The 13,012-nt window shown below is 45.5% G+C and overlaps 2 protein-coding genes across 7 annotated transcripts in view; both read left to right on the top strand.

The window, feature by feature from the left end:
- The window catches only part of FANCD2 (FA complementation group D2), a 225,425-nt gene extending 219,094 nt beyond the window's left edge, over positions 1-6,331 (top strand). For all 6 annotated transcript variants that reach the window (XM_039546174.1, XM_039546175.1, XM_039546177.1 and 3 more), the window contains exons 43-44: positions 2,045-2,128; positions 5,506-6,331. In XM_039546174.1, the coding sequence (XP_039402108.1) occupies positions 2,045-2,128; positions 5,506-5,583 (162 nt within the window). In that variant the 3' untranslated portion in view covers positions 5,584-6,331. The remainder of the gene's footprint in view (positions 1-2,044; positions 2,129-5,505) is intronic.
- Positions 6,332-10,566: 4,235 nt separating this feature from the next.
- LOC120408964 (probable protein BRICK1) lies at positions 10,567-12,819 on the top strand. The gene is made up of 3 exons (XM_039546181.1): positions 10,567-10,736; positions 11,094-11,176; positions 11,732-12,819. Exons 1-3 carry the CDS (start codon positions 10,619-10,621, stop codon positions 11,756-11,758), a joined length of 228 nt encoding a protein of 75 aa, XP_039402115.1. The 5' UTR covers positions 10,567-10,618; the 3' UTR covers positions 11,759-12,819.
- The last annotated feature ends 193 nt before the right edge of the window (positions 12,820-13,012 follow it).

Raw genomic sequence — 13,012 nt, 5'->3', positions numbered from 1 at the left:
CCTCAGAGGTTATAAACAGTGTAATTTCCCACAGTGAAGTTACCATACAGCTCTTTCCAAGCAAGCATGTTTATTCCTAAGGAGAAAGCATTACAGAGAAAACGTTAAAAACAATAAAAGAACCTACATGCATTAGGAAACATTCCTTCCTGTCTGCAAACCGTACGAGAGGCTGATCTCCTGACTTTGATGCCAAATCCTTGTTGAGGTTGGGATGATTTCTGGTAAGAGTCTGACATTTACTGATAAATAATGATCTACTAGGACAGAAACAGAGTAGATGTGCCCACAATAAAATTGCTATTGGCCATCTAAAAATAATTGTTTGTATTAAATTAAACAAAAGCATTACTCTGCTTGGAAAAGTGACTCTAAAAAACCTAATGGTATGATTAGGTATTGAGTGTCTCTTGCCTCCAGATTGAATACCGTATGCTCAGATTACAAAGAAAACAATGTTTTGTTTCCTAATGTCCAGCCCTGCAATTCAGCCTGGAAACTGTGACTCAAGTTACATCTTGTACATCATCATAATCATCAGTAAGATGAAGTATACATTTACTTTAGTCATCAAAGTCAGCAGATCGGCCTTTCATACAGTTTGCAGATAGGAAGGAATCATTCTTGCATGGTCGCTTTTCAGAGTAGAACTGCACCTTAAATACACTTAAAAACTAAAATATAAATTCTAAGTGTAAATGTTTTCAATCAATAAAATAAATTATTTGTAAGTGTATTATATTAATATGTTTATTCTCATCGTTCAGTGAGCATGCCTGAGTTTCACCAGGGTAAATCCAGAGTAATTCCAATAATGTCAGCATATAGAATTTGACCCCGAATGAAGCAGGAGTTTTGTAGACCCCTGTGTCATTCACTGTTTACTCTTGCCCTCTTGGCTGTGCACTGAATGAGACAGCGGTCTTGCAGAACTGTTGTATATGACCAAGTCATTCAGACACTGTGATGTAATAACTCTGCCCCTGGTGTTTTTGAGTTAAGATTGTACAGGAAGTCTTAACTTTTTGGTATTTACTGACTTCTGAGTGCTTCACTGTAACATTAATATTCTCCTGCCAGTTTTTTGTATTGAAGTCAGTGACAGAAAGACACTGCTCTCATAGAATCATAGAATTCGAGATCAGAAGGGACCATTATGATCATCTAGTCTGACCTCCTGCAAGATGCAGGCCACATAAGCCGATCCAGCCACTCCTTAAGCAAGCGACCCCTGCCCCATGCTTCGGAGGAAGGCGAAGAAAAACCTCCAGGGCCACTGCCAATCTACCCTGGAGGAAAATTCCTTCCCAAAGGCTCTCACAAGCCTTTCCCCTTGCAACTGGTTTTCACCAACAGTAGTGTAACTAGAAAGAACCCAGAGTCACGTAAGGCCCTATTCATTTTAAAAAAATGAGAGTTACTTTTGGTTTAACTGCCTGTACTACAAACATGCTTGTTCAGAGAAATATCAGTGGGTGTCTGCATTTTTAGTGGAATTGATGCTGTATATTTTTGCACTAGTTCTTTAAGTTGAGAGAGCATTCATTTTTTACTGATCCTCACTTGGATGAAATTCAGAGGTCCTTGTGCACCACTTCACTGCTGTTCTGCAAGCTGGGATGGGGAATAACTGGTGCACAGGCTTGTTTGGGGCCCTATGCACCGAGAAATGCTATCCAGAGACAAGAACAAATGGACAGTTTTTATTTTTGCAATATTTGACATGTAGAGGCCCTGACTGCCCCTTGCCTTTTCCCTTCTTTCTGATGGCTGGCACTTCGACTTGCAAAGAGGACAAGGGCCAGTTGGGGGCCCCAAAACTGCCAAACCTCATTTCATTTTTTTTTTTTTTTAAAGAGGCCAAGCCTCACCATTTTCTTTCCCCACCCCCACTGCAGTGAAGCAGGGCGGGGGGGCGGCAGCTCATCTCTGCAGAGAAATCTTATTTGCAACCAAATGCAGTGCATTTCTGTTCCAGCAGGGGTTGCTATTGCTGCTCCATGCATGAATTTGCCTCATAAAGTATTTACCACATTTACTTTAGGGAGAAGAGATCCTGTCTCAGGATTCTGAAGAGAATGACCCAGGGGAGGGAGTTTCCCAGCTCCCCAGAGAAGATCCTGCTGAGGTATTTCTGTACATGGCAGCAGTGCCTATTGCTTTTATGGTTCCTGAGCATCCCTGGTGGTATTTCAGTTGAGTTACACTTGTGATGACCTTTGTGTCTGCTCTCTCTGCAGGGCAGGAGCAGAGACCATCTCTCTCACTTGTTCAGCTCCATGACAGCATTTTCTCCTCACCGTATTAGAGTCCTGCTGCCTACTGAAAAAAATCTATCTTAAAAAAATGCAGACAGTAAAGCCCTTGGGTTTTCTTGACTGAATTAATAACCTGAACGCTGCAAGCACAATCAGTCTTGTTGCTATTCTCACTAAATGCAGTTTTTTCTTAAACATTTGCTATTTTGAGTTCAAGATGAGGCACGGCCTCTTGGTAGGATGAGAAGGCCCTGTGCCACAGTAGGTAAATCAATAGGGAGTGCTCTGCTTTTCTTCAGATGAGCTGGGCAGTGGCTGGGGGTACATCCTGGACTGAAGTTAAGCTAAAGAAAGTCCAGATGAACCAAAACTGGGACCCAAAATCAACCAGCCTATTTCCTTTTCTGGCTACTGGGAAGCAAAGACGCTCCAGCTCCCTCTTGTGTCCGTTGGAATGGGAAGAATACTGGTGTCCCCTGGGCAGTCATTGAAGTGAAAGCTGGAAATGCCTTATTAAGCCCCATTTTATCCCTCTTCCTACTGCGCTGGTAAGGGCAGGATTGTTCCCTACAGCACACTTCCAGAGGCAGCTAATGGGCAGCTCCACCCATTTGCTTCTGTAGGCAGGAGTGCAGACTCCCACCAGCTCCTCTTAAGGGCCCTTTCCTAGTCACCAGCTGCTTGTGCCATTTTCTTACACATACACACACTCTTTTTTTCTCTGCCTGTTTCCCCACCTTTGGCCTGAGTGATCCTGCTGCTTAGAACAGTGGTTTCTCTGTCTCTCTCCCACCTCTGGAAGAGAGAGGCCTGCGCCTTTGCTGGTGTCCTGCTGTAGTGGCTCTCCCCAGCAGCACTCTCAAGCAGTCCTCCCAAGTTGCAGAGCATGAGCTCCAACCAAACCTTGTTGACAACATAGATTCCACGGCCAGTGTGATCATCTATTCTGACCTCCTGTAAAATACAGGGAAAATAGAGGAAACTGACCCACAATAATTCCTAGAGCAGATATTTTAGAAAAAACAGCCAATCTTGAGTTTAAAATTCTCACTGATGGAGAATGACTCCAATTACAATGAATTACTCTTGCTGTTCATAGAATCATAGAATATCAGGGTTGGAAGGGACCTCAGGAGGTCATCTAGTCCAACCACCTGCTCAAAGCAGACCAATCCCCAACTAAATCATCGCAGCCAGGGCTTTGTCAAGCCTGACCTTGAAAACCTCTAAGGAAGGAGTTTCCACCACCTCCCTAGGTAACCCATTCCAGTGCTTCATCACCCTCCTAGTGAAAAAGTTTTTCCTAATATCCAACCTAAACCTCCCCCACTGCAACTTGAGACCATTACTCCTTGTTCTGTCATCTGCTACTAATGAGAACAGTCTAGATCCATTCTCTTTGGAAATCCTTTCAGATAGTTAAAAGCAGCTATCAAATCCCCTCTCATTCTTCTCTTCTGCAGACTAAACAATCCCAGTTCCCTCAGCCTCTCCTCATAAGTCATGTGCTCCAGCCCCCTAATCATTTTTGTTGCCCTCTGCTGGACTCTTTCCAATTTTTCCACATCCTTCTTGTAGTGTGGGGCCCAAAACTGGACACAGTACTCCAGATGAGGCCTCACCAATGCTGAATAGACGGGAATGATCACATCCCTCGATCTGCTGGCAATGCCCCTACTTATACAGCCCAAAATGCCATTAGCCTTCTTTGCAACAAGGGCACACTGTTGACCATATCCAGCTGCTCGTCCACTGTAACCCCTAGGTCTTTTTCTGCAGAACTGCTTCTTAGCCATTCGGTCCCTAGTCTGTAACAGTGAATGGGATTCTTCCATCCTAAGTGCAGGACTCTGCATTTGTCCTTGTTGAACCTCATCAGGTTTCTTTTGGCCCAATCCTCTAATTCATCTAGGTCCCTCTGTATCCTATCCTCACCCTCCAGTGTATCTACCACTCCTCTCAATTTAGTGTCATCAGCAAACTTGCTGAGAGTGCAGTCCATGCCATCCTCCAGATCATTAATGAAGATATTGAACAAAACCGGCCCCAGGACCGACCCTTGGGGCACGCCGCTTGAAACCGGCTGCCCACTAGACATGGCGCCATTGATCACTACCCATTGAGCCCGATGATCTAGCCAGCTTTCTGTCCACTTTATAGTCCATTCATCCAGCCCATACTTCTTAACTTGCTGGCAAGAATACTGTGCTGTTAAAAATGTACACCTTATTTCTAGTCTGAATTTGCATAGCTTCAACTTCCAGCCATTGGAGCGTGTTATGCTTTTCTCTCCTAGATTGAAGAGCCTATTATTAAATATTTGTTCCCCATGTAGGTACTAATAGATTGTGATCAAGTCAACCCTTAACTTTCTCTTCATTAAGCTAACTCAAATGAGTTCCTTGAGTCTGTCACTATAAGGCACGTTTTCTAATCCTTTAATCATTCTTGTTGCCACCCAGCACCTCTTCCTCTGCCAGCTAACTTCCCTATCCCAGTCGGTGTGGCAGTGCCTAGTCCTCCAGGATCAGAGACAGCAGGACAGAGCTACACAATAGGCAGGTTTGGAGGATCAGGCAGGAGATTCTGCTCTCTTTCCCCTCAAGACACTTCCCTCAGGATTCTTTGCACTCTCCCTTCCACATCCAGTTCTCCTCCTTGGGTCAGTACCACCACCCACTCACACACCTCTCAGCCCTATGCAGCCACTTCAGCACTCGTTGGTATCCACTGTGTTGCTAAAACAGCTTTGAAATGCTGTGCAAGCTGGTGAGTTATAAGATACAAGGAATCATGAGAGTTTGACCTCTGCTCCCACAATTCTCCAAAACCAGAGGAATCCTATAATGCTTGGCAAAAAATGTTTGAGAATGGACTGATGGGGTGCAGTAAACAGAGATACAGTCCCAGCGGACCTTGTGGCTCAGATCAGTGCAGCAGAGTACTAGTGGCATGCTAGCAGACTGGATATGGGGTGAAATTTCAGGGCTTCTTAAAGCTATGCAGCATAGATGCACTGAGTGGTTGGTGGAACAAATGAACAAGATGGCTGATGAAGTACAAACCATTCAGCTCTGTAGTACAGACAACACCTACACGAGAGAAATATTGGTCCCTTTTTTGTTTGAATACTGACATTTCTGGCCTGCCAATTATCACTTATGAGGACTTGTATGCAGTCTGTGTCTGCAGGCCCCCAAGGTTACATGCAGTCCTTGGTTCTATAAATATTTTTTCTCTTTTCCAGGAGGAAGGTGACATTTCAGGGAGCGAGGGTGGATCTGAGCACAATGATGATGAAGATGATGAAGAGAGCTCTGAGTAGACCTTGCAGCCTTCTGTTAGCTCACCATGGCATAGAAGCTTGGTATTATCCAAAATAATCCACACCTGTCACAGCTGAATAGGCTCTGTGGGTTGGAGGCTGTATGCCCACGATGAGATGTTAATACTGTGCAACAGTAAAGAAGGTTCACTTATAGCCAGGTCTTTATAGATGGGATTTAGTCCCAGTTAGTGTTGGCTGTGCAGTCTTTATTGGCTGGGAGTTTTGCACCCAGACATATTGAAAAAAGGAAGACCTAGAACCATTTTTATTTGTTCTTGCCTCCAGATACTCCCTAACAAACTCTTTTCCATATAAATTCCTTTCCTTCTCTGCTGCTCTAGGGAATGGATTTGAAGGGGAAACTCTGTGACTTTCTGTCTAGAAATGCACTGAAAGTTTGGATTAGTTGCCAAAGTGAGAGAAGTGATATTTACTGAAAGAACTTTCCCTGTTCTTGTATAGCATCAATAAAATATTTGTACAGAACCCACCTTCCCTCAACAGCCCAGCCATTGGAGCCCTGGTAAGAATTACCTTCTTGCATTGGCCCTTTATTGGGACAGAAGAATCAATGGGAGAGCAATCCAAATGCCCTCATTAGTGGGAACATAAAGTGCTCATTAATGGTGAGAGGGAGGCTGGTCATAGGCTATTTTTTGTAATTTATAACTAATTCCAAAGCCTTGTTTACTAACTCATTGAATAAACTGAAGTCCCTGCCCTGGACATGTGTAATCAGTCACTGACTATGTATTGTATGGGTACAGCATAAAGCTCTCCTTGTGGGAAAAGCTCCCTGGGGGTCTAACAGCTCCGACTAACATGCCTTTTACAGAGCTTAGCCTGGATGTGTGGGTGGGGCAGCCATGGCTGTGATGTTTAGAGGGGCGTGGCTATGGGGGGTGCTGGCTATAAGGAGGGTCAGAGGGGTGCCTATATGGGGTGGGGTCAGTGGTTTCCCCAGGAATTGAAATTAGGGGGGGTGTTCGAATTTACAGGGGGGGTGTCAGGACCAATGAGATATATAAAAAAGATATGAATAAAGTAAATGTTTTGTTAGGATTATGCAAATTTAACATAAGAATAATGCAAGTTACACCAAAACACATAACAGGTCTAGATTTCTAAAAAAACATACATTTTAAAAAAAAGTATTTAATTTAAATTGACTTTTGAAAAGTAAGCCATCATAGGGTAAGAGGAAAGTCCTCTCATGGATCAGTAACTGGTTAAAAGATGGGAAACAAAGGGTAGGAATAAATTATCAGTTTTCAGAATGGAGAGAGATAAAAAGTGGTATCCCTGAGGGGTCGGTACTGGTGCTGTTCAATATATTCATAAATGATCTGGAAAAATGGGTAAACAGTGAGGTGGCAAAATTTGCAGATGATACCTATCTTGAATAATTTTGTAAGTCCCAGACAGACTGCGAAGAATTACAAAGGGATCTCATGAAACTGGGTGACTGGGCAACAAAAATGGCAGATGAAATTTAATGTTGATAAATGCAAAGTAATGTACATTGGAAAACAATCTCAACTATACATACAAAATGAAGGAGTCTGAATTAGCTGTTAACACTCAAGAAAGATCTTGCAGTCATTGTGGATAGTTCTCTGAAAACATCCACTCAGTGTGCAGCTGCAGTCAGTGATTCCCAACATTCTGTTTAAAAAAGCAAAGAGAACAGGAGCACTTGTGGCACCTTAGAGACTAACAAAATTTATTTGAGCATAAGCTTTCGTGGGATACAGTCCACTTCATCGGATGTAGCCCACGAAAGCTTATGTTCTTTTTGCAGTACAGACTAACATGGCTGCTACTCTGAAACCTTTGCATTTTAAAGAAAGTGATAGATAATAAGACAGAAAATATCATATTGCCTCTATATAAATCCATGGCACATGTACACCTTGAATACTGTGTGCAGATCTGGTTACCCCATCCCAAAAAAGACATACTGGAAAGGCACAAAGTACAGAGATGGGCAACTAAAATGATTAGGAGTATGAAATAGGAGAAGAAATTAAAATGACTGGGAATATTCAGCTTAGAAAAGAGATGACTAAGGGGGGATATGCTAAAGGTCTATAAAATCTTGACTGATGTGAAGAAAGTGAACAAAGTAAATGTTTTGTTAGGATAATGCAAATTTAACATGAGGAAAATGCAAGTTACACCAAAACACATAACAGATCTAGATTTCTAAAAAAATATATAATTTTTAAAAAATGTATTTAATTTAAATTGACTTTTGAAAAGTAAGCCATCATGGGGTAAGAGGGAATATCCTCTCATGGATCAGTAACTGGTTAAAAGATGGGAAACAAAGGGTAGGAATAAATTATCAGTTTTCAGAATGGAAAGAGATAAAAGTGGTATCCTTGAGGTGTCAGTACTGGGACCAGTCCTATTCAACATATTCATCTGGAAAAATGGGTAAACAGTGAGGTGGCAAAATTTGCAGATGATACAAAACTATTCAAGATAATTAAGTCCCAGGCAGACTGCGAAGAGCTAAAAGGGGATCTCACACAACTGAGTGACTGGGCAATAAAATAGCAAATTAAATTCAGTGTTGATAAATGCAAAGTAGTGCACATTGGAAAGCAATCTCAACTATACATACAAAATGATGGCATCTGAATTAGCTGTTAACACTCAAGGAAGAGATCTTGGAGTCATTGTGGATAGTTCTCTGAAAACATCCACTCCATGTGCAGCAACAGTCACAAAAGCAAACAATGTTGGGAATCATTAAGAAAGGGATAGATAATAAGACAGAAAATATCATATTGCCTCTATATAAATCCATGGTACGTGCACACCTTGAATAGTGTGTGTAGATCTGGTCACTCATCCTAAAAATATATATATTGGAATTGGAAAAGGTACAGAGATGGGCAACTAAAATGATGAGGGGTATGAAACAGGAGGAGAGATTAAAGTGACTGGGAATTTTCAGCTTAGAAAAGAGATGACTAATGGGGTTATGATAGAGGTCTACAAAATCTTGACTGGTGCGAAAAAGTGAATAAGGAAATTTTATTTAATTCTTCACATAACACAAGAACTAGCAGTCACCCAATTAAATTAATAGGCAGCAGATTTAAAAAAAACAAAAGAAAGTATTTCTTCACACAATATAAAGTCAACCCAGGGAATTCTTTGCCAGGGGATGCCGTGAAGACCAAAACTATAACAGGAGTTTAAAAAGAACTAGATAAATTCCTGGAGAACAGGTCCATCTGTGGCTATTAGCCAGGATGAGAGGGATGCAACGCCATGCTCTGAGTGTCCCTAGCCTGTTTGCCAGAAGCTGGGAATGGGCAACAGGGGATGGATCACTTGATGATTCCCTGTTCTATTCATTCCCTCTGAAGCACCTGGCCTTGACCACTGTTGTAAGACAGGGTACTGGGCTAGATGGACCATGGGTCTGACCCAGTATGACCATTCTTATGTAAAAATTAATTATAATAAAAATGTTTAGTACAGAAACTCCCCAACATAATGACCTTCCAAGATAGCAACAATGTGAGATGATAACCTTGGCAAATACTGCATTTTAAAAATCTTGGCCTACTGAGAAACATATTTATATAAGTTTTCATTCCCAGTCACAAATCCAGCATTCTGGAGCAAACTGACTAAAATATAGTCCAACAAACAAATGTTTATTTAACATGCCCCTCACTTTTCCCTCCACCACTCCACTCACCGGTGTTGTCCTTGGTCAGTGGAGACTCAGAGTTCAGAGGTGCTTTCACGTGAATACACCTTCCAGGTGCTCTGGCCACGGCTGTTCATTGTGCCACCGTTCACTCCACCGCTCTGTTGCCAATGGCCCTGCACAGTCACCTTCTGCTGTCACCTACCACTGTGACCTCTATGAGTTGGTCTCTTGAGGTTCCACCAGCTCTCAGTGATTTCAGCTGAGCTCTCAGTGCGGGAACCTCGCTGCTAGTGCAGTCTGGGCTGTCTCTTACACAAAAACACTCTACCCACAGGAACACTGTCCCCACAACAGGACTAAGCACTTAGACCTGATTGTCAGTGATTTCAACTGCAGTGGTCACTTAACAGAACAAAACACTATCTATGGAGCCTAGTCAGCTCTGTCTTTAAACAGTGGAGAGGGACAGGTCCCCACCCTCTCTCGATGCCTTCAAATCATCACAGGCTAAGCACAGTTCTACTGCCCTTTACTCATACAATAAGAACAACATTTCATCCCTTTTCCCCCCACATTCAAGTGGTTTGTAATCCAACCCCAGCCAAAATCTATCACTTGGACAACACAGCTCTGTTTGCTGGATACCTAGGTAGATTAGGTGTGAATGTAAATATAATCTAGCCCTGAAGTCTTAGCCCCCAGCTCATCACTAGCTGTCAGGGAGAACTCATTTAGACTTTGCTTACAAATCAGCATTTGAAATTATTAGGTTGGCCAACATCACCGAAATGAATGCACTGACATCATAAAAAACCAGCTGTATAAGGAAGCTAGTCTATGTTCATACTTTTCAAATCTATTATACTTTTTCAGATACACATTTTATCATACACTATATAAGCTTTTAAAGTGTGTATTAATGTTTCAGTTTAAATTCAGATTTCCAAACAGTCACTAAATTGGTAGGTAACTACCTCACAAAACTAAGGGGGGTGTTGGGAAAATTCAGGGGTGTGTGTAGGGAAATCAGTGGGTGGGGTAGCAGTGGCTATAAGGAGAGTAGGGGGTGGCTAGAGGTGGCTGTAGACGGAGTGGCCTCGGAGTTGGGGGGGCTGGGGCCGTAGGGCGTAGAGACCGTCGCTAACCTCACCCTCCTGGGCTCTTCGCAGGGCGGGGTACCCCAGGCCGGCTGTCCACCCCCGGTTCGGGCAGGAAGGAGGCGGGTTTCCGGCAGCTCCCCCCTTCTCGCGCTCGCGAAGGGCAGGGCTCCATCCTGTGTCCCTTGGCGATCCGTGTCCCGCACATGCGCAATGCGGCAGGGGGGTGGGTGGGACTAGGCGTTGGGTGGCGGCGGCCATGTCGCTGCAAGAGGACCCGGTGCAGCGCGAGATCCACCAGGACTGGGCCAACCGCGAGTACATCGAAGTGATCACCAGCTCCATCAAGAAGATCGCGGATTTCCTCAACTCCTTCGGTGCGTGCGCGCTCGGCTCGGCTCCTCCCTCAGGCCCGGCTCGGTCGGGCTCCTCCCTCCGCTTCCCCCGGCCGGCTCCACCTTCACCCCTCGACTCCAGCCCCCATCTCTCCTAGTGAGGTCCGGGCCGGCTCGACCTTCGCCGCCACCCACCCAGTTCGACCCTCCGGCCCGGCTCTAGACTCCATCCTCCCAGGCCCGGCTCCACCCCACCCTGGCCCCGCCGGCCGCCGCGCTCTCTTCGGGCGGGTTCTGGGGTCGGGGCTCCCCGGTGGGCGGAGGGGGGGCGCACCTGTCCTGGTCGGGTACCGCGGAGCCGAGCCCGGTGCAGCCCCTGATCCGACCCTTCTCCCGCAGACATGTCCTGCCGCTCCCGGCTCGCCACCCTCAACGAGAAGCTGACCGCGCTGGAGCGACGGATCGAGTACATCGAGGCCAGGGTGAGGGGTAGAGCAGGGGAGGTGACACTAGGGGACAGCCCTGGCGTGGGAGGAGGGGTTGCCCTGCGAGTAGCTCGGTGCGGGCTCAGCCCATGCTTAACAGCTCAGGGACAGTATTGCCCTGCTCTCCCCCCCCAAACCGCCCAGCTAGGCAGTAACACTGTGCCCAGCACCATCCGCCAGCTAATCTTCTCTTTACACAGTGGGGGGATGTGTGGGACTCCCACACAGAGCCCTGCTGTGCTAGTTGTTACCGAGGGGTGGTGTTGCAGGCCTTTCTCCTGAACAATAGTCCTGGAGCACCTGCCCTCTGCACGCTGGTGGGCATCCCAGCAGTACTTACATTGGGGCATTGGTTTTGGCCAACAGGGCTGGAGAGAGAACTGAGATCTTAGTGAATTGGTGACACTGGCCTGGAGAGGACTTCTGCCCTTCCCAGCCTTGCTGCGAGGGATGACTTTTACCCAGTTCCCAGTGTAGGGAGCTCATTAACTTTCCCTGAGTGGGCGGACTGGCTAGCCCTTGGTGACTGCAGGCTGTGCTCTCTTTTGGCAGGTAACAAAGGGCGAAACTCTGACCTAACTGCAGAAGGCTGGTGGGGAGCTGACCTGGAGAAGATTGTGTGGCTGTGCCAGAGTTGACTGTCAGGCATCTGATTTCTTCATTACTTCTTATTGGTGACAGGACTTCAGCTTGTTTCTGCAATGCAATATCCCTGCCTTCAGTGCATGACTCCAGGGTGAATCCAGAGGAAATTGATAAAATGCAAATGAGCATTTTGAATTCAGTGATTTTTGTATAGACAGATTCATGCAGCTGTCAAATACTCCTGCACACCTTAATCTCTCTGTAATTCCCAGCTGTGCATGTAGAACTCCCAACACTTCATAGCTACAGAATCTCTCTGGCCAAAGGTCACTTTGTGGGAAGAAAACTTCTCTTGGGAGCTGACCAGCTGACGAAGTGAGTGTCCGTGCTGTTAGTGGGCCACTCCACTGGTGGTTTCCATTCCTTTAGCAAAGTGGTTCTCAACCAGGGGTTTGGGGACCCCTTGGGGGCTGCAAGCAGGTTTCAGGGGGTCCTCCAACAGAGCCAGTTAGACTCACTTGGGCCCAGGGCAGAAAGCCAAAGCCCCATTGCATGGGGCTGAAGCTTGGGGCCTGAGCCCTGCCACCAGGAGCTGAAGCCAAAACCTGAGCCATGTAGCTTCGGTGGAATCTCTGTGGCATGGGGCCCCAGGCAAATGTGCTGCTTCTACCCCCTAACACTGGCCCTGGCTTTTATATGCAGAAAACTAGTTGTGCCACAGGCGGGCTGTGGAGTTTTTATAGCAGGGGCTTGGGGGGGGCTCAGAAAGAAAAAAGTTAAGAACCCCTGCTTTAACAAACACTGCAAATTAAATCTCTTAGCAAAAATGTCAAGTATATCCATCGTTCCAGTCTGCAAACAGAGCAGTAGATGTGCAGTGTGTGTTTGGGCAGGGGAGAGGAGTCAGGGGATTAGGTAATGTGCCAAGATTAAACTCTCTGGGCAGGGTGGATTTCGGAGTTTTCTATGTCTTTTGTATTCAGTAGTGTCACATGAGGGTGTCTTCCATTTGTGTTTCAACAATAAACTGCCTCTGCTGATGGGGTCTGAACTGATCTATAGCTGGAGTGCATTGTCTGTCTGGGCTGCCAAGATGCCGGGGCAGGAGCGTGGCCATGGAGTGCAGCTGGTCAAGAGAAGTGACAATGGCCTGTTACTGTAACAGCTGTAGTTGCCTTTTGCTATTCTTCTCTTCCTTCCCTCCTCCACCAATTCCTGCCCCAGTGGGCTTTGCTCCTACCCCCTAAA

The sequence above is a fragment of the Mauremys reevesii genome, linkage group 7, assembly GCF_016161935.1.
Source record: "Mauremys reevesii isolate NIE-2019 linkage group 7, ASM1616193v1, whole genome shotgun sequence".
NCBI classification, from domain to species: Eukaryota; Metazoa; Chordata; order Testudines; family Geoemydidae; genus Mauremys; species Mauremys reevesii.
The sequence above is the reverse complement of the archived record's forward strand: the minus strand, read 5'-3'. Positions and strand labels throughout refer to the sequence as shown.